The 22,127-nt window shown below is 42.5% G+C and overlaps 2 protein-coding genes across 2 annotated transcripts in view; one reads left to right on the top strand and one right to left on the bottom strand.

Moving 5' to 3' along the window:
• The window catches only part of LOC139820898 (uncharacterized), a 61,279-nt gene that overhangs the window by 5,554 nt on the left and 33,598 nt on the right, over window positions 1–22,127 (bottom strand). The window contains exons 2-12 of the mRNA XM_071791481.1: window positions 14,241–14,554; window positions 12,041–12,502; window positions 9,720–10,111; window positions 8,028–8,519; window positions 7,565–7,907; window positions 6,573–7,396; window positions 6,112–6,281; window positions 5,602–5,836; window positions 603–697; window positions 285–537; window positions 93–192 (exon numbers count right to left, since the gene is read on the bottom strand). Of these exons, the coding sequence (XP_071647582.1) occupies window positions 93–192; window positions 285–537; window positions 603–697; window positions 5,602–5,836; window positions 6,112–6,281; window positions 6,573–7,396; window positions 7,565–7,907; window positions 8,028–8,519; window positions 9,720–10,111; window positions 12,041–12,502; window positions 14,241–14,390 (3,516 nt within the window). The 5' untranslated portion in view covers window positions 14,391–14,554. The remainder of the gene's footprint in view (window positions 1–92; window positions 193–284; window positions 538–602; window positions 698–5,601; window positions 5,837–6,111; window positions 6,282–6,572; window positions 7,397–7,564; window positions 7,908–8,027; window positions 8,520–9,719; window positions 10,112–12,040; window positions 12,503–14,240; window positions 14,555–22,127) is intronic.
• On the top strand, window positions 527–3,202 carry LOC139821032 (CXXC motif containing zinc binding protein). The gene is made up of 3 exons (XM_071791742.1): window positions 527–681; window positions 761–1,002; window positions 1,087–3,202. Exon 3 carries the CDS (start codon window positions 1,115–1,117, stop codon window positions 1,598–1,600), a length of 486 nt encoding a protein of 161 aa, XP_071647843.1. The 5' UTR covers window positions 527–681; window positions 761–1,002; window positions 1,087–1,114; the 3' UTR covers window positions 1,601–3,202.

Raw genomic sequence — 22,127 nt, 5'->3', positions numbered from 1 at the left:
TTATATATTACATATAAATTTCTTTTGTCGCGTACTATTTAATAAATTTAATTAGTGACAATGATGGTGCATCTTTCTCATTTCCAGCTCACCTTCAACACGTATTCTCCCTTGTCGTACAGAGGCAGGAAGTAGTACCCGGTGTTAGGCGCGCACTCGGTCTGATCCTTCAGACTGCCGGTCTTCGTGTACCTGACAAGTTTATCTCATGAAATTCAATTAAAACTACAGAACCTAACCTGCAACTGGCCTAACCTCTCGAGGGAGGCGAGGCGGACACTCACAGTCTCACGTGCACCTTCGTGAAATCGATGTCGGCGTGACTCTTCAGGAAGCCGCCGCATCCCAGGATGTCCTGGGCGAGCGCGCCCGCGACAAGGGCAGGCAGGCAGGCCGCCAGGCAGGCGAGGAGAACGAAACCTCGTCGAGTCAGATCCATGCCGCTTGTCATTGCCAGAATGGAGCCGCGGCGCCGACCACGACCAGCGCCGACCAGACCAGCCTCACCAGCCGCCGCCGGTGGTGAAGTCATCACAGCTCACAAAGCGCGTGCGCGTACAATTCGTCCGGTAATCCGGAACCCGGGGTATATTGTATATTACCGGCTTGACCGGCTTCGTCCTGTCCGGGGTGAGCGGGACGAATCGGGTAGAAGTGTGTGGACGCATTTACTCCCGAGTGGTAACGTTTAACTTCTCTTTTGATTATTATCTAATACACTCATCCTCATCTGACGTTTATTCTGAATTCTAAAATGTAGGAGGCAGACGCACGTTGGAAGCTGAGAACTTCAGTCGCTCGTTGAGAACTGGTCGGTTTGTTTACCCGCGGATCCGCTAATCCGGCTAATCCGCTAATCAGCCTGATCAGCCACACTCGCCGTTTGCTGGCTGTCGTTTTGCAATCGCGACACTGTCAATACCGTCATCCGCACGAGGATTTATCTGTGAATTTTACTGTACGGGTCGGCATTTTAATCTCGCACAACGAGGAATCTCGTAGGTAAGCTGATCAACCTGAACGAACATTCGTCTTTCACGTATATGCATATACTTACGTGCTACTTAATTTATCGACCACTTCCAGGAGGGACGCCGGCGTGCCGCGATCGAAAATGGTGAAAATAGCGTTGCGGATCAGGTGCAGGCTCGACAACGTCGAGGAGCTGAGGCCGTGCGGGCCCGAGTTCCGGTGGTGTCTCAAGTTCATCTGTGGCAACTGCGGCGAGAAGTCGGAAAAGTGGAACTACATATCCCTGGACGAGTCGACGCCGATGCAGCGGGGCAGCGGGGTCAATCACTTCGTGAGCAAGTGCAAGATGTGCATGCGGGAGAACACCGTGACGATAATCGAGGATTCGATCGGGTCTTTCACCGCGGACGACCAGGGGCAGTTCAAGACGATCGTCGTCCTCGACTGTCGTGGTATAGAACCCCACGACTTCTCTGCGAGAGACGGATGGATAGCCAAGGTCGCGGACGGCGGCACGGAGTTCGCCGACGTGGATCTGAGCGAGGGCGAGTGGGAGGACTACTGCGACAAGATCATGGAACCCGTTGGGATATACGAGATCCAGCACAGGTTCGAGAGAATAAAGTGAAATCGTACCTTGCACACCTACCGGAGGCACGTTTTGATTATCCTACCGGTTAATATACGAGACGAGGCGGCATGTACGTCTGTTGTGTGTAAATACTATGTAAAGATATGCATCGCAGTCCTCATGCCTCTTTCACTTCTCTCGCGCACAGATTGTTAATATATATCATACAATTATGGCTGCGGTCCATTTGATGTTATAAGTGCTTCGAAGCGTACTTTTCCTTCTTCTTTCTTCATTGAAAGAAAGGAAAGGAAGAATGCTTCGAAGCATTTGTAGCATCAAATGGACCGCAGCCTATAATATATTATAATATCGTTAGATTTCTCATTGAATTGAGAAGATAAATACCGTTCACTTTCTGCCTATATGGAACTCGCATCTGTGACTTCTATTACACGATGGCCTCTGGTTTTTTTCGTTTGCGTCTGTAATCAATGAATAAGTACGTCAGAAAGATCCATTTAACTCGAATTTCATTGATCGTATGATGGATGATAATTCTGTTGATCTTGTGTGAACAATTATTTTGATTGTATCTGAAGTTTAAGACAATATCGTTGCACATACACTTGTTTGATACGAGTTATTCATATTTGCGTGAATAAGATAACAATTATCGCTTTGTAATAAACATATAGTCTTTTCATAACTTGCAAGGTCTCTTCTATGTAATCCTCAGGCGTCGGGGTATTCTTTCGCGCACAGAAATACCTTCGATCCTCCTTCAAGGCAGAGAGTAAAAGCAAGCACCAATCCAACGACATAATATAATTTATTCATAATCATATAAAAAAACCATTTTTATTTCGTAAATGGCTTGGTACACAAGAGATGTCGTTTGCAACAATAATTCCACTTTGCCTCCAAGCACGTATTCGGAGTTTGCCGATCCATACCCTGCGTAAATAATCGAGTGACTAGAGTGTCGTTTTGCGGCAAGGGTGCCCAATGCTCGAAACTGTTATGCTCGGCTTTAACCGATTCGCGGATCGCACAAATCCGGACAACATGCCTCTCTCTTCCCGTCACCAATGCAAACTGCATTCTTGGAATGTCAATGCGATCGCATAAAAATCATCGAACTTATGACAACGACGCATTAATCCGTCTTTACGATTATAAAAAATTAAAATATTCCTCGGTTAAAAAATTATGTTATATACAGTGTCCTCTGTGTTTTTTTTTCTCACGTATAAAACTCTCGAACAACGTCTCACTTAACGATACTCGGGCGTATCGCGCAAAGACTTTCGATTTACGATCTCCGTCTGTCTCCACAATAAGCTACAAACGGAAAAGATTACGATGTTCGAAAGGAAAATCGTATTAGAGGCAATATTTCACGGCAATAAATCACAAACGCGATTCGAAAGAAAACGAAGAGAGGAAGAAACAAAATGTGACTTCGTTTACTTGACGATTGCCTAATGCAACTAACGCTACGCTACATTTGTCTAATGCTTTCGTTTACTATGCTTCCTAATATCTAACACAAATAAATATATCGCGTGCGTATTACAATCCGCCGTTTCTCGGTGAATCTTTTAACGTATTGAATCACATGTAAGTAATCGCTAAAATTTTTTTTTAATCTAACAATCGATAACGCTATCAGTCTATTCTCACAAAAATATCACTATGACCGAACATACCGCGTTGACGATACAACCAGAGCCCGAAATTACGAAATCGATCGAAATTAAATAAACGCAAACGTAACATAAATAAATAAATAACGCAAACGTTCGAAATATTCTTAAAACAAGAATACTTTTTTTAAAACAGAAATAACTACTGTGTCTTTTTAAATCGCTTAAAAATGTAACTCGAAAAAAATACGAAACCCCACGTAAATTTGTTGCGAATGCTGGAATGGAACACTCGACTCTGGCCGGCATGGAAGATTTGTAATCCGCTTGACGTAACTCGAACAATTATCCTACTAGCAAATCGAGGTTTCTAAAAACGCTTTAACCATGATCCTCTAATGTTACGAATATGCATCGCTCGTGCGCTTTTTGATCGGTTAAACGGCTCTAATCTACTATCTAAGCTATCGTCTTTGGTATACTAATCTGGGGGATGCTTACTTTATTCGGAAACAGAGGTGATTGTTCACGGGGAAAGATCTCGCTTCCGGGGTATACGAATATCGCATAAAAATAGGAACATTACGAGTAATACGTATAAGCTATGCTGATTATGGCGTCCCCATTATGTCTCACGGCGAGAAACGATTATCAGTAGTCCTCGTCCTCTGTGTGAAAAATAAGTGACGTTTGCGGATGAAGAATCGAACACGAACGAGGAGCGAAATATAGCTTTCTCCACTGTGAGTGGATATGGAAAGCCCCCGTTTTACAATTGCCTCCTGTATCGCGTCCAATTCAGCTCAAAGTGGAAAAGGTGCGCATGCTATAAACATCGTTATTCTGCAACAGATCAAGTTGGAAGAATCGAGAGTGTTGGAGAAGAAAAGCCTTGACTTAAAATTTTTATCTGATGTTAAATTTTTTCATCTCTATTATGATCCGCGTTATTCACACGTATTCTCATCGCTTTGACGAGAACGCATATAAATGATTTTCACGTACGCGCTTGTCTGCTTAATCTATTTAACCCTTTAAGCCTCAATTTTTAGTTTTTTTACGAAGTACATATAAAAATTAGTTATATCCATAGAGGTGATTAGACATATCTTGCTTAAGGAGCTTACATACGTAGGAGGTTTTATTTGTCTCGATGAGGCTCAAACGGTCAATGAAACTTATCTCAATGTCTATCAGCGTTATCCTTCCCCAACCTATCTCGATCGAGACTGGGCCGTATTCCTTGGGCACGTATCGTTTAATGTCTTTCTAATATCTAAATCGATTATATACGTTTTGAGTCGCCTATCTGCTAGTGTATTCGGCTAAATCCGTGAGTTTCTAAATTCGTTAGATGGATACATGCTAAATATCTATGCTTTTTCGATACTGTTATATTACTCATTCGCATGACGTGCGTTACTTTTGACGTTCCTTGCTACGATTTTTCACTATGTTTCCTTGTTTCTTCTAAAGTATATCAAAGACAGACACCCGTGAATAGGCCCGTTAGATGTTGAATAGTATAGGCTCAATCCTAAAACGCTAACAGGGACTCTGGCAGAGCCCAGTGTACAATCTCAAACTAGTGCGTACTATCTTTCTCCTTGTTTCCTATTGCAAATTTCGTAATAATATATTAATAATTGATAATATTATATTTTGTATATATTTGAAAAAATGTTAAATATAGAGATGTTAATATAGTGATAGTGATTAATAATATTAATTATTCTATTATAATTACTTGGTAATATATCGGTTATTAATAATTCCACGTTAGCGTTTTAGGACTAATCTAACGTGATTCGACGATCTGTAAGAATTTCTCGTCTGCCGTCATTTCGGGAAGAAATTTCGGAGCGAGCACCGCGAAAGACGATAGATCGAACGAGAGTCTAACTAGTGAAAAAGCTAATCTAAAGCGACAAATGAAAGTCGTCCTACCCGCGCGAAGTTGCGTAAACTAATAAAAACGACGAAAGGAAAGTTCGTGAGAAACGTTAATTATTGTGCGAAACGAACAATAGAGCTCTCTCTCTCTCTCTCTTTCTCTCCCTTCCTTTCAATCTCACTTTCTCTCTCTCATATCACGTAGACGGACAGAAAAATAGAGATTTGATGTGCGCGTCCGCACTCAGCCGACCCTGGTATCGTCGAGCCCGAGAAGGATCGCGTCATCGTAATTCGGTATTCGGCGCGCATGGAGTAAACGCCGCGCTTAATCAATACTCGTCGCAGCGCGCGGCGGCTCGACCAATCGCGGATTCGCCGAGGACAAGACTCGTAACTTCGATCCTGTCGGTCCGGCCAGCCTGTTCCCCTCGCAAGGAACAGGGTATAGACGCCGTTAGTCGTGATCGTGCGGCACAATAGGCCGGAAACGAGTCGACCGGTCGGATTCAAGGCAGCTCGTCGGTCAGCAAACTCGTCGGTTCCAGGCAAGTCTGCTTCAGAGTGGCTGACTGATCTTCGAGGCTGCGCTTCAGGCCCTCGATCGTCTGCATCAGCATCTGCCGTCGTAACTGGGTCAGCTGATGCTGGAAGAACTGCGAGTCCTGAATGTTGTTCGCGTTCGCCTCGGCGGCCAGTCGCTCCTGCCGCAATTGCGCTACCTTCTCCTTCAGGGATCTCCTCGAATCATCTGCGTATACAAAAATAGTATTAATTAGACCGATATCGCGATAGAACAATTAAACCCGCGTAAAATCTATTAAGATTAGAATGGGACAATCAATGCAACTTTAAAATTTAGAAATTAGATATTCCTACCAAAAATTATGTAATTAATTATCGAGAATTAGAATTATATGTATTAAAATATCTTACATATTTGTCGTCGCTTGATATGGTTAGTATTATCAAGGAAATAATTCTTCAAGTGTCTTACAAAAGAAGCAGATATAAAGAAACACGTACCAGTATCATCGGTTGCTGTATCGCCATCAGAATTTCTTAGCATAACATGCTCGCCCAATGTCTTTTGTATTCTGCCATATGTTGCGCTTCCGGCGTACACTTTCCTTTTCACCGGCTCGCTTTGCGGGCAATAGGAAGAACCTTCTTTGATGGGACCCATGTCGACTGATCTAAAGATATTTTTCTGTTACAAGTATTCAACGATCGCACGTTCACTGTTGACATTAAATCAGTATTATAATATATCAATAATTACCGTTCATCGTATGCAAACTTTCTGTGTAGATTAATTAAGTCGTTTCTTCTGATGAAATATTATAACATAAATTAATAACGATATAACAAGGAAGAAAACTATCTTTGTAGATCAATTTTTTAAGAAAAAACGAGAAACATTTAATCAATTTTCCATTAAACTACAATTTAGAAATTATTCAAAATTTCGTTAAACAGTTTTCAACCTGAAAGTCATCAACGGAGCCCTCCGTCTCACGTCGCACTTCTCCTCGGAATCCGACGAGCTGGACGTCACTCCCTCCTCCTTCGTCGATTCTCTCGCGGCGCGAAATTCCTTTCTACCACCGACGAGAGAGCCCTGCGTCATCGCGTTCGCGTGTATCTTCTCTCCAAGAGAATTGCTCATATTCATGGTTTCCGGTTTCATTCCGCCGTTACAATTCAGGGCGATCCGAGGTGATCTGTTGCCCTCCTTGCTTTCCGGATCGCCATTACGCGCTCGATGCACCTGCTGGTGGATCAGGGTCCTGCTGGGCGAGCTCTGGGGCGTCGTTCTGCGCGTCATCGCCGGCGAGTCCGGACACTTGGACAGCTCGTGCTGTCGGAAAACAGGCGGGGGCTCCTTCGGCGCGAATCCGACCGGTGAGTTCCTCTCCATAAATCGATGAATCGGCGAACACGGCTGAGCGAACTGCCGTTTGGGACTGGTGTGCTCCAGATCGCGGATACTGCCGCTCTGCAATTCCGGCTGGGAATTGCGGCTCTTCGACAGCGCCAGTTCGATGTTCAGCTCTGTGTTCTTGATGAGTTCGACACGCTTGTTCGCCAGGCCGTTGTGCAGTTTACGCGACGGCGATGGCACACACGGCGAGGGATTCTGGTACTTTTGCATGCTCACCAGAATGTTTTCCGCCTCTAGGATAAGCTCGCGATACTTGCGATCGGCCTCCTTGTCAGCCTCAATCAGCGCGATCTCCGACGCGAATGTGGTCATGTACGTGTTGCCGGCTACGTGGCGTCGCACCATGTTGCCATTCACGTAACTCACCTGAAGAAAAAACAAAGTAATAATATAATTTAAGTTCTTACTAAAAGCTCTTGCTACCTAACGTCATCTCACGAACTGGAGATAAGAAAGCGAAAATAAAACATGAAAAATGCTAATTGATCATTTAGTAAAAAGATTGAACGGAACGTGATTAAATTAAAATCTCACCGAGTTCGACCGTCTCTTTACGATCTCATTCTCGATCACAGGTCTGATAGTCGACGGGTTGCCATTCAGTCTCATCGGCGAGAGATTCTTGTTCACGTCGTGCTTCCTGCGTCGCAAGCACATCGGCGTGCCGCCTACGCTCCTGCTGCCCTGATTGAATCCGGAATTCTTCAGTAGCATCCTCTCGACCAACACGCGGTTCAGATTCGCCGTCTCGTCGTCGCGGTCTAGAGTGGGCTTGCGACGCTGCGATATCCTTTTCTTGCGTTTCTCGCTTTGCTTATCATCCATCTTTCTGTGTCGCGAGCTCTGCCTTTTCGAACTGGCTCTGGTATTCATGTTTCTAGCAATGACAGAAGTAAACGATGTAATATAAAATTATTGTTTGGCATATAAAAAATGATGTAAAACGCTAAAATAAGTCCTCGATAGCTTTAAGGGGTAAACATTTCTTAGAGCTTACCTTTGAGAGACGATCTCGTCCTTGCTTCTACGCTTGAGGAAGGACTCGCGGAGCCTGCTGCCACGTCGGCTTAGTTCGCTGGTGAAGGTGAAGTAGGTGCAGTGACCGGTATTGGGAAAGTGACCGGCGCCACATTCGAGACTGTCCAGGTCGAGGAACGAGCCATTGTCGATGTAATCGAGCTCGTCGTTTTCGAACGGATCGTTCTCGTCGCCGCCGTCCTGGCCGGTGTCGATGTCCGACAGCGAGTCGATGTAGTCCTCGCAGTCGGTCGGGTCGCTGTCCGACAGGATGTCCGTCTCTTTCTCGTACACGTAACTCTCGTCGAACTTGCCCATCATCTCGTTCAGCGTGATGTCGTCCTCGGACGAGCGCACGCTGCGCGTCACCGAGGACGCCGACGAACTGCTGCTGCTGGCTCGTCGTTGCAGAGCCAAAGAGATCTTCGGTCGGAGATCCATGCCCGATGTAATCCTCCAGTTTTGATTAATCCTGCGCAAGACATATCGTAAAAAATCTTGTTTCAAATTCAATGGACTATTTTAGATATAAAAATACTGATTGAAAATTGGTTTAAATTGTGTTAAATGAAAGTAGAGGAGTCAATTGAAGAGAAACAGTTATACGTATGAAAATAAATGATACGTACAAAAATATTTTATTTGGACTTTTTTTATGCACTTTTAATTTAGTTTTTCTTTAAAAGCTCTAAATGCACGCGATTGCGTATAAACTGCGTGAAGCTATCGACAAAAGAATGAAGTTTATATAAGCTGCCGTCAGTAAATTTTGTTTTAATCAAAATTCAAAATTTCGTTTTACCAGAACGTAACAATAATGTAACGTACACAATAATTTGCAAATCAATGCATATGCAATTTGTAAACTAACGATAATTGCATTGCAAAGGAAATTACGACGAGCGATGACATTAGCCGTGTAATCAGCTTATAATTGCGCATAAAAAATTAATCTGGCGTAAAGGGCGGACGTTTTCGTAATTGCGGGTCGGCGGCCAGTAAAGCGCACAGTTTCGCGGAATCTTTTCTGCTTTGCGGAACTTTTCTAAGAATTGTCGGTCTCTCCTTTAAGTAGGTACCGCCCTCGCCTCGGTTAATTCCAGACCGAACACTGGAAAAGCCGATAGATTTAGAGAAGAGAAAAACTTCTTGAAAAAGGGCGTTCGCCAGCAACTTACGCAATTAGAAGTTTCTTCTACAAGAAATTGGATAAATTCCAGGAGAGCAACAACACAACTACAGAAATATATCAGATACTTTTACCCGCGAAATTTCTCCCGTTTCGCTTTTACATTTTATTTTTCCGCAGCTTCTACTTAAGCCCGTCTATCAGACTACGGATTAGGATTGAGATTGGATTAAAATTTGACCAAACAGAGCGAAATTGAGATTAGTTTTCTTTATTATGATTGATTAAATTTCACTCCAATCTCAAGTCCAATCCGTAGTGCGATACGGACTTTATCAAGGACGATTTTTAATTTTGACCTTTCTGCTTTCATTCAGACAAATTTCTAATCCGACTAGACGTCTAGTTAATCGATGTAATCGTCTAATTCTAATAAAATTAGATTTTATTATAATAATTCCGGTTAAATCCCTTTCACTAGAATGTAGCCTATCGGGTGTAAATCGCTTTGTTAAAAAAAAAACACTAAAAAATATCACTCACGGGCTTCGGCCTGCGCTAAGGCTCTCCTGACGATGCTCCCTCCTGCCATGAGGCTCCCTGCCGCCGTTCAGGTTGACGTCGCTGGCACTGCCGGAGGATTCCGTGAGTTTCAGGCCGGAGCTGCTGCTGCTCTCGTCCAAGGCGAGCCGCGATTTCAGGCCGTTCGTGCTAGATCCGGAGGAGTTGGCCGACAGCCACGGGTTCGTCCGGATGCGGGAGCGTTCGCGGGGTGACTGCACCGGGGGCGAGACAAGCGGCGGCGGTATCGACGACGGTACCGGCAGACTGTTCCTCGTCGAATCGGCGGAATAAGACTCTGTCCTGCGATGAGTGCTCTCCTGCCTCTGTTGCTGCTGGTGCCTCTGACCGTGATTCATCGGCGTCTCTGCGCTCTGTCGATTTAGAATAGAAATAGACAAACGAAAGGGGAGAGACGAGGCATTTATATTTCATTAGTTTTATATTCGGTTTCATCGAGCATAATTGATTAAAGCTTCCGTCTTTATATCTACGGTAACTAATGTTCCGTGATGTAAAAAGAGACAAAAGATAGGTCGGACGACGCTTAAAATTAGCTAACGTCGACAAAATTGGCGAACCGTCGTTTCGCCGTTTCCTTTTAACGAGATAGTGCACGTTTTACGGTCGTTGGTCCGGAAAGTGAAAATAGTGAATATTCTGTAAAAGAAACAAGCGTTCAAGCTTGCCGATAGCGCTATTGTAGGCGAAAAGGTCGTTTCATTTGCATTTGCGTTTAAGATTAAAAAAGAGATTATCAAAACATAAAGCGTCGACAGCAAAATTTTCTCTGTTAGTGTAATACACAAATCAATTAATTATTCTTGACTCTACACAATAGAAGATATATCTCTTGGGGACGTCTTCCTTATTGCTCCGTTAAAAAACGCGCATGAAAATTGATTCGTCCATTCATTCAACCCTTTAAAGTCGCGCCTTTATACTCGTCCCCTGTACTTTCGCCCTTATCGCCAACCTAAATCGCAAACTCGACCGTTCCTCTCCAACCTACCGAAACGGAGTTTCGCGCGACACGCAATCGATCACGAGCCTCGAGGAGGAAGGATTCATTTTTCACTCCTGTCGCCCATTAACGCTCCGATATCCTGGCTCGTTTCGCGACAATAATGCGTCTTTCTCTCGGAGTCGCGCGAAGGGAAGAGCGGAGCGAGCGAAATAACGTTTCCGGACTTTTTCACCTCCGTGCTTCAGAAGGTGCGCGACACAATGCGGCTAATAAAATATTTTTTTCCCGCGACAAATAGCGGTACGTGCGCCATGAAGGGAATGGGTCATCGCGCCACCACCGCCTCTCAAGTAAGCTCAGCATCCGCGGGATTCACCGAGAGAGGGAATCTCTCGCAAACTCTCCTCCTGTCTCTTGGCTCTTTTTCTCTCGGGCTTCCCCCGCGATACTGGGGATGCCGCGACGATAAACGCTACTTCCAGAATGTGTGTACTTCCCGCCACGACGAAAGAGGCCGGGTGTCGTTGAACTCGCGGCCTCAAAGACCCTGGGGCGGACAAGCGCGCCCCGCAAGACGTCGCGCCCGGGGGTGTGTTTTAGCGAAACGACGACGGTAATCTCCGCGCGGTAGACTCGCGAAGCGTACATTTACTTTCGGCCTATTAACTATTTGAGGCTGGGCTGAATGGAATGCGACGCGTTTGACGGAAGAGTCGGCGTCGCTCTCCTCTTGTGAATACGCTACATCGAGGTATCTCGAAACTTTGCAATGGCAGACGCTTCGGGCGTTTCATGAGCGATATCTGAATTAGAATTTTGCCTCGGAAAACTCTCACGCAACTACGAAAATTTCGTGAATTCTGTGAATCTTGCGTTCGAAAACGTTGTATTATTGCTAAAATTAATTAAAGTATGTGCTTAAAACAGCAAAACGTTAAAACACGTTTAATTATAATATTATATTTTACATTTAAATAAAAAAAAATATTAAAATATTATATTAAACATTTAATTAAAATAATATAAGTAGTTTATAACATAAACTAAAAAAGTTCTTTAACATTCTACAGAAAAAACAGTGAAATATATCATTGAGAGTAATCGTAGCAGCTGTGACGATGAAAAAATTCGAAGATATATTTTTATTTGTGTAACAGTGAGGATATATCTTTACTTAATTGTTTAAAAAGTTACATAAGTAAAAACGAAAAGAATGTATAGTTGAATTTACACGTTTTCTCATTAACGCATTTCTTTGGCAGAGAATGCACCTTTTTCGACGCAGAGGATTGTCACCTGCCTCAAATTCCGAAACTTATGCCGACAACGCACTTACCTTGTGCGGCGTACTCGTTCGTACTTCCGGCTGACCGTTGTCTCTGGTCATGTTCGTCGTGCTCGCGGATGACTGACCCCTGTCCTCGACTCTTCCATTTCCTGGAGCACTACCGGTCGGTGGCAGATCCCCTGCGTTGCCCGGTGGCCTCTTCGCTCTACTCTTGTTGTTATTGTTATTGTTGTTGTTGTTGTTGGCGGTGGTGGTACCGCTACCACCGTTGCTCTGAAAATAGTGGGTGCCGGTCCTGATGTTGATGTAGTATTCGGGTGGGAAACTGGTGCCGGGCGAGGTGCCGTCGGTCGAGTAGCCGGTCGAGTACGCGCTTTCCGGCGAGGAGAGACTCACACTTCCGGCGGTACCGCCGGAAGTGCCGGACGAAGTGGTCACTGTCGCGCCGTAGCCGCCCCCGTGCAACCGGATACCGTCCACGTTCTTCGTCGGCGAGTCCACCGGATGTACCTGGGAAGAAGATCAAGAGTTCCTCTGAATCGTACTCGCGACTTGTATCCCGAACATTGTTTATTAACTTTTATTCGATACGACGAGGAAAAAATATTCCAACTCAATAAATTGATAATATAATAATGCTTATTTAAAATTATCTTCATATTTCGCAGATCTTTTAATGTTGGTCACATTAATTAAATTGATAAAAGATGTACTGATTAATGAACATCGACACTTGCGAAAATAATCGACTTATTTTTACTAAAAACTATTCAAAGATGTACAGAAATATTAATGTAAAAAACTCATCTTATTTAAAAATAAATGTATTTTGTAATAATGGAGAAGAAACTTATTTTTAAAAATTTATTATAAAATATCTTTTAGAATTCTTTAAAAGTTTCAGACAGCTTTCAAAAGTATCAAGAATGTTAATCTTGTTAACGTGATCTTCGAAAGAAACCCGCGTATTATATTAATCCGGAAGACACAGCAAAAAAAAAAAGAATTTATACGACGCAAAAGTTCATAAATTCAGTACTGTCTACAGTCTACATTAATGTAGTTTCGATAAGGCAGTCGTCCGGTAACTACACAAAGCCCGAAGATACTGCGGCAATCTGCAATGGATGGCGCGAGAGAATGCAGGGGCGAGTCGCCTGACGGGGTGTGTCGGGAAAAGAATACTGAACCCTTTTTCTATCCGCCTTAACGATAAGCGTCGACGTGCCCTGGCAAGCTCCTTCCACGGAAAACGCCGACCTAAGGGTCTGTTAGCGGAGAAACGGACGGGCGTAACGAGCAAACGCTGGCAAGCAGTAGGAAAATAGGGGAAGCACTTCGCAAACTAGTTTGCCGATAATGACGATGAATCCGACGAGCGTGCGCCTTTCGAGATACTTCAGAGCACGAGTACCTACCTCGCGCTGAGCGATCGCGAGTGAAAGCAATTAACGTTAGTCCCATATATAAAATCTCGCAGCGTTATAAAGACTGCATGCGGAAACGATAAAAAAATTCCAAACTTCTGAAAGTTCCACTAAAAAGTTAATACTATTTATTTGTTATACCGATTGTTACACTGAGGGAAAAATATTGTAGAATCAACAAAACAATTTTGTTGATTTTTCAATTTATTGATCTAATTATTTATTTTATTAAATTAAGTACACGTCTAATATTTGAACAAAATGAAATAATTGAATTCTGAAAATGGTATCATACAAAATCATTTTTTTAAGTTAATGATCAATTTTGTTAACTCAATAAAATAATTTTGTTGAACCAAGAACATTAACGTCTTTAAAAATAGTAAATTTATTCAAAGAAATATTTAGTTAATGTTATATTATTTATAATTGATAGTATAAAATATTTAGTTAAAAAGAACAAATCAATATAGTCAACAAACAAAATAGTTAAAAGAACAAAAAGAACAAAATATTTTGTACAAATATTTTGTTAAGCTAATCAAATCATCTGCTTGGCAACATACAATCTTCCGGTTTTATTAAATCAACAAATTTTTTTTTAAATAATTATTTAAAATAAAAAATTTGGTAGAATATATAAGACGTTCTTTTATGTAAAAGGAGAGTCATATTGCAATAATAGTAGATTTCTTATAGTTTGTTTTAAAATTTAAATTGAATTACATAATGAGAGATATGGGAAGGGATCACGAGGCATCAAAGATTTACTCGGGGATCGTTTCGCAAAACGATCGGGAAATTGCGTCGTGATTGCTCACCTGGTGCAAAGCGGGCGATCTGTTGGCGCTGTGGCTCCTGGGGGAGTTGCAGTTCGAGTCGAATCCCTTGTCGCCCTTCTTCCGGTCCTTCTTCTTCTTCGATCGCACGATGTGTGCCTCCATCCACGTGCGCAATTTCGTCCCGAACATGTTGCACACGAGTGTCGGCTAACGGAGCGGCGCCTCGTCGAAAATGCCCAAGTGGATAGAGGAACTCCTTCCCACGATTATCGTCCGCCGGAGCCGGCTGCGATCGCGTTATTTGCGCGCACGTACACTGCTCGAGCGTTCCATTTCACGGTGAAACAGGACCTCTGCAACGAGAAGAGACTCGCTCGTTCAATCTCGCTATAGGAATCGCGACGATCGCAGTAAAGAAGCGACGCTGAGGTGCATCGGGAAGAGAAGCTTTTGACATGAGCATCACGTAACAAAATGTAAAAATCACGAAAAATCTTATCAAGTCTTGTCTGCGCCACGTAAAAAGCTCTAATACGAAACGTTACAAAGATTAATAATATAATTCGCTTTTATTAGACGCTCATTAGCATCAGCAATATTAATTGTGCAGCAATTTAATAAATGTGAAATTATATTTCAAGCTTTGTGGTATATAAAAACTACAGTTCCAATACCGAATAGTACCTAATTTGCGCATAGTTTTGTACACACGAAGTGTATAAAACTCACAAAAATTATTATTAAGCATAAGATCCTGCCCGATGAAAATGTTAATTCTTTAATTTGTTCTGTGTTATATTAATCATTATTTACATTTATTAAAATATTAAGGACTTGTGTATTATCACAATCTAGATCTGCCAACAAGATTGTATGTTTCGCGGAGCATGATATAATTACTATACAATAAAAGTTATTCGCCAGTGATGAAATAATTCGGTAAGTTAAACGGCCTGACTGGCAAGTTTTATTAAGCATAACACAACAGGCGGGGATACTGACCACTATACTACACGAGGAAAGTATAGTGGTCAGTATCCCCGCCTGTTGTGTTATGCTTAATAAAACTTGCCAGTCAGGCCGTTTAACTTACCGAATAATTACTATAATTGATCCACCGATTCGACTTAGGGCCAGCGCACGAACATTGCCGTAGCGTCTTACGCCTTACGTGAGAATCTTGCGTTACGCGACACGCAAGTCAATCTTACGGCAACGCACGAAGAAAAGCGTAACGTAACGTACGTCACATAAGACCAATTAAGTTACGTTCTTGGCCCTTAATCATTACGCGGCAAACGATCGCGATCGCCGGTGTCGGGTTTCCTCCGGTTCTCTCTGATTACCTCATAGATCACTGCACGCCGCTCGTTGCGGGATGATTATTACAGACTCGCGTTACACCGCTATTTACACAAGCTCCTCGTTCGTCAATCTCCGCGGATCGTCAATAGCCGAGTCGCGGTCATGTAGCCAGAGCTCGCATTAACATACTAAGTGCCTCGTCGTCGCTTTTACGTCATTTTTCCTGCCTCTAACGCGGACGAGTGACGGGCCACCAATCCGCCTCGCCGTTCCCCGATCTCGCGAGACAATAAATCTGTAACGGAAGACATATGCGCGCCTCCGTGTAAACCCCCGTGTCGCGAAGCGCGGATTTATGCGATCGCCAGCGGGGGAAAAATGCGATCGATCTCGCTACCAATGCCGCGGCTTGTAAACCTATCTGCAAAAGATATACGATATTCATCGCTCCAAGATTCGCGAATTCATAGTAAATCTCCGCCTAAAACTTGTTGTCCAACTAAAATGCTGAATTTAATTTTTAATTCTGTAAAATTCCAGAAACTCTTCGGGGAGATTTTTCGCGTTCGTTTCCAGTCCGAATCAAGTGAGATCACTTGATTCTTCGACCGTTCTCGGTCGGGGGTTGGTAATCAGCGGGCTAAACTTAATTAGGAACCATCGGGGGTCCGAGCAATTTAACGGACCGGATAATTAATGCGCCACGCGTTCGAGGAAGCCGCCTTGATTTAAAACCGTTTCCAAGGTCGCGTAAAAAGTATAAGTATTACAAAATTTATTTCGCTATTAAAATTATAAGTCGAAAAAGTGGAACAATGTAGTCTGAAAGTTTCGATTAAAGTTTCTCCCGTTTTAGAACTTGAATTTTTCAAACGAGATTATATCTTGTTGCTTATATACAAACGCGCTACAAAAGCAAGGTGTTACTTTTAATGCTCTCGTATATTTGTAAGACGCACCTTTTCAAAGAACCTTTTACATTTATAATGTTTTCAATTACGCCGAATAAGTCGCCGCGCCTGTTTGCCGTCGGTTTATGCCTTCGACGAGGGGATATACAAATTTGCATAAACGCGATCGAAGTTTCGGGCACGATTTCGAAAACTCGCGGTGGTGGAGTGATCTCTTTATGGAAATAAGCGGATAGGCGCTGTCGCTTCAACTTTTAAGAAGCACCGGAAAGGTATTAGTCGAGCCGACCGAGTTTTAATCAGGGCTTTCCGTCATCGTCTCCTACGCCCGAGAGAAGGACGTTAGGAGAACGGTTTTGAAACGTATTTTTAAGAGACCGTATTTTTAAGAGAACTTGGAATTGTCATGTACGTCGGAAGTCTTCCGGATGAAATCTTATTACATACAGAATTAGCAGCGTTAATTAAGCTCCATGCGGCTGACAGATTTTGTGAGGCATTAAATGCGCGCTCCGGCAGAGCGTACTACAATCACAAATCTCTGCTCTTTGCCCTCCCGGCTTAAAACGGCTCACAATAATTCATAAATTCCTCTTTCGCGTATATTTCCGCGCTTTTATACAGTCTCGCTCGCTTAAATATTGTTAATATTTTAGTAGCACTTTCACGTCGCCGGGTTAGTCTCTTCTTGTCTGCCTTTCTCTCTCTCTCTCTCTCTCTCTCTCTCTCTCTCTCTCTCTTTCGTTTACTTCCTTATCTATTTGATCAATTCGGGTATTCAATTTTACGTTTCTACTATAGGACCCCGCAACGGTCATGGGGGGTTTTGGCTCCCAGTCAAATTTAACAATAATGTAGGATAATTTAGTTGATAAAATGCTGATGAAAAGTGTCTATAGGCAAAAAGCCCAAAAATGGACAGTTTCCGAGATATAAGTCATTAAAGAGTGGAAAAATGAGAGTTTCAGGTTTCAGCTAATGGCAGTTTGCAACAGGAATGCCATGCTTTCACTAAAACATTTACTTGATTGCTGAATGAATTATACTTATGCACAGTATGCGTGTTCACATAGTCAAGTCAATGATCAAACCATACATAATATAATGTCATTGCATCGAATGACATGTATGCAACATATACCGGGTGTCTGAGATCACCCGCCCACCCCTTTTCTTTCAAAAACTAAGCATTTTAGAGAAAAACGTTTTGAACACGCATACTGTGCATAAGTATAATTCATTCAGCAATCAAGTAAATGTTTTAGTGAAAGCATGGCATTCAGCCTGTTGCAAACTGCCATTAGCTGAAACCTGAAACTCTCATTTTTCCACTCTTTAATGACTTATATCTCGGAAACTGTCCATTTTTGGGCTTTTTGCCTATAGACACTTTTCATCAGCATTTTATGAACTAAATTATCCTACATTATTGTTAAATTTGACTGGGAGCCAAAACCCCCCATGACCGTTGCGGGGTCCTTTACATGCCTCTCTCCTTGCTCTCATCTTACCCTATATTTCAATCACCCAGAAAAGAAACGTGATACGAAAAAATTCCCTCTTCTTTACTTCTTTTATGGTATCGTTATCAGTTGTTCTCCTATTTCTAAGTTATATATATATATATATATATATATATATATATATATATATATATATTGCGCGCCTTCCATCTTCTCTTAAAATCCACAAATCGACTTCGTTATTCTTTTTGCATTTTTTATTCATCCCCATCATCCGCGGGGCAGATATGATTTCTCCCTCGGCAAGAAAACCATCTCACGTACGCTTTTCCATATATATACCGCGCGCTATGTGCAAGTTGTAGACGGATATATGTAAGCCTCGTCGCAATGCATATTTACTCGCGAAACCAGACTCCTCGATCCCACTCTGCGACGCTTATCTATCTTCAGACCAGAAAGGGCTTTTCGCGAAATAAATATTTCGTCGACCGCGCCCGCGTCATCGTCGTCGGCGCGATTGAATCGTCCTGCGCTTCTTTTCCTTTCCCCTGACTCGGCGGTTCCTTTCTACGTGAGCGGAAACCGGAAGACGCAGACGACGATGACGGCGACGTCCTCGAATCGAATGCGACGAATTTCTCGCGGGGACGCCGCCGTCGTGACTGGAAAATGGATGAATCGAGGAAGAATCGAGCTTTGTTCGGAAAATCATGCGATTAAAGGCGTGCGTGAGAATGGCTGAAAAAATAGATATCCTCTATAGATCCTGAGAAAGGTCTACGTGCTCTTATCTGAGAGGATGAAAAGCAAAGGGAATAAATTCTTATTTAAAAAAATATTGATCATCTTGAATTACAAAAATTATATGTATAAAGATTAAACATCGAAAAAGAAAATTGTAACTAAAAAACTAAAATTCTTTGAATAGATTTTATAATTTATATATTATATAAATTCATAGTTTATACGATTACATATAATTTAACATCCAGAGCGAATTTTCAAACAAAATTGGTTAAAGACGACGTATACCTCAAAAACTTTCGAATTTATCAAAAGGTATACTTCGCTCAAGGGATGTTGCTTGATTAAAAGCGTTTCCAAGACGGCACATCGAGCGACGTGGAATATATCTTGCGCTTTCCCTCCGTTTGCCGCGAACCGCCGCGCTCGCTCGTCAGATCTCTTAATCGCATCTGGCATCGCGACGCTCGTTAAGACGTCGCTCGCTCGCCCGCCACCGGTCGCGATGATCCGATTGCGTATGCTAACGCGCAAGTTATAACGCAGTTAAATTCACCATCCTCGTCCTCCGCCTTCCTCACCCTCGTCCTCGTTTTCGTCTTCGTCGTCGTCATCGTCGAGTCCCGGGATTTCATTTCCATAATGTTTCGGCGGAATTTAAGGACATCCAGAAGGACAACCAACCCCCGGAACCCGGGGAGGAATCCTCGTTAGTCTGGGACCGCATCCCCCTGCTTCATCCCCCTTCGTCTCGTCATATCGACTTTGCGCGGACAAAGCGGTCCGTTTTGAACCACTTGCATGTATTCATGAAGTTTGCACAGTTCAATAATTACAGAGTGGATTTACCTCACTCTTTCTATTTCTCTCTCTCTCTCTCTCTCTCTCTCTCTCTCTCTCTGTCTGTCTGTCTCCCTTTCTTTCTTGACATCGCACGCTTGATCGAGGTGCCATGCTAATTATCCCCTTAAATTTTTGCTCTGCTAAGACTACTATATATAAGATTCTATATTCATAAACGTGATCATTGAATACGTACGTAGAGCCGGAAAAAGCCAGTTCTCCATGAAAATTAAGTATATTTAAGAAATTAATTGTGAAAAATGTGTGCAATTTTATGTATCTTCCTGAATTATTTTATACTGATATAATATTTAATATAGTACCTCATTATCTATCTAATAATATATCTATTATGTATTTTATTATCCTATTACTTCCCCTCATTTTATCATAACCATAACTTTCCTCTCTTCTATATCACAGCAGGGCATTAAATAAACACGTTTACTTTATCTTCGCAATAAGACAGGTAATGTAGGGGAAGTTATTCAATTAAATATATTATCAATTCATGTATTTTGAGCTTTGTGCTGATATCCAGTGTCAATTATTGAAATAGCTAAAACTAATTCAAGATATTCTCCACTTCAAAAGCGAAAGTGCTTCGGTGGCTGAAAGGATTAAACTAATATATGACACGTCGCCACGCTCCAGCAGGAACGTCGAGACGGAGCTGGAGAAGACCGGCGCGGCGGGTAGTTTTCAGGGTTAACGAGGGCTCTCCTTTGGCCAGGATGTACGGCGGTATCGCTGTATCGATGAATGGTCAGAGACAAGAGCTCGTTAGTCTCGTTAGGTTCCGGTGGTCGCAAACGGGCGCGTCCTGCGGATGAAAGAAGAGGGAGAGAGAGAGACAGAGAGGAGAGGCGAGGAGGCTTCGAGTGAGTGCACCCCCTGTGTACCCTGGTATAATGCCAGCCCCTATAATTTATCGTGGTCGAGCTGGCGTGTAATAACGATGATATCGGGGTAACTTCTGGCTTGATTAAAGCGAGGCTTATCGCCCGGCCGCCGCGCCGGGGAGACACACGCTGCTGCTCCTCGTGGAAATTTCGCTTCTTTTGCGGCTGAAGGTTCGCGCCAAGTCAGCCCGAAAACTCGCGCGAGACTACGGCGCGGGTCAACGTACGAGTGTAATCCGCTTATCCGAAACGTGTAGCACAGCGTACCTGCTGCACTTCCCGAAATACTTAACTCGTTAAATATACTAGAAGGAGAATGTATGACCTTTGTACCTTCGCAGCTGTTACTTAAGGTAAATCTGCCTTAAGAGGTCTTAGGGAGGAGTTTATTGGATATACGCGTATATGTATCCAGATATCGAGAAGTGACTTCCTTTAGTGTGGAAAAATAATTTAGAAGCAACTGCTAAGAGCGTCGAAATGAACGCCGGAACGTTACGCTGCCGTTCACGGTGCGTAAATCGAAACGCCGGGAATGTACGGAATATTAAGGAAACTTTCGGCGTAACATATCGGCCATTAATCATCATGCCCCGTTACGGGGTAGGTAGTCGCCTAGCATTTCCCCTCGGTGAAATGGAAATTGCCCTAATGCGTGTACGGATGGTATTCCCCGATATTCCTCGGTATACACGAGCAGAATTTCAGAGTACTCGTATGAAACATAGTGATTTTCCCTACCACGAAATGTAGCTGCATATGAGAGTGAGAGTGAGAGTGAAAGGGGGGGAGAGAGGGGGAGGGAGGGAAGGAGAGAGGGGGAGGGGGGGAAAGAGAGAGAGAGAGAGAGAGAGAGAGAGAGAGAGAGAGAGAGAGAGAGATACATATGTATCTTCGTAAGAGTAAAGTACAGGGATATTACCATTTTTCTCGAACCCCCTTTCGAGTTCGAGAAAAATGGTAATACCTATCCCTGTACTTTATCACTGAAGATATACCTAAGTCAAATGTCTTAGAATCTCTTACGGATTAAATGTAATTAAACAAATTATAGCAGCTCTTTAATTTCTAAATTAATGTTATAAAATCGCTAAGAAATTCCCGCTCAAATTTTTTTACACCAAACACAAAAAGACCGAGAGCCAATTGATCATGCTATAACTGCTGCTACTTCTTTTTTTGGAACACATGGCGCGCATCTACTTATGTAATTTAACTTTTATTTTCGCGGTTGGTGCCACCTGCAGATCCTCGCCACTTTCTTGTCGTATACCCTTTTTATTAGTCTAACGAGCATCTGGAGCGTCTTGAACACTGTTGGTTTAATTTAGCAAATGTGTGTAATAGTTACTTACTTCCTTAAAAAATTGATCAAATGTTTTAAAATTTTCGCAAAACTTTTTAACAATAAAGAAATAAGATATATAAAAATAGATTTTTATAACTTTCTAGTAAAATATTGTAAAAGAATCCAAATAAAATATATATCTAAATAATAAGTTTCTAAACAATCTATCTAAACATCTTTTATGATTTTCGAAACACTTGTGATCAATTTCCTAAAAAAAGTCACTATATTTTAATAAAAATCTTATTATACAGCTTTAATTAGTTTTCTGATTAGAAAAAACCAAATGCATATAAGCACAATATCGATATTCATTTTGGAACATCTTAACATCTAAACACCCTGTCTTTCAAATTTACAACACTTACGTAACGCAATCTTCATCTTCGCGGATGTTGCCGCGCCTG

Source organism: Temnothorax longispinosus, chromosome 10, assembly GCF_030848805.1.
Source record: "Temnothorax longispinosus isolate EJ_2023e chromosome 10, Tlon_JGU_v1, whole genome shotgun sequence".
NCBI classification, from domain to species: Eukaryota; Metazoa; Arthropoda; class Insecta; order Hymenoptera; family Formicidae; genus Temnothorax; species Temnothorax longispinosus.
This window is presented reverse-complemented; position numbering and strand designations above follow the sequence as displayed.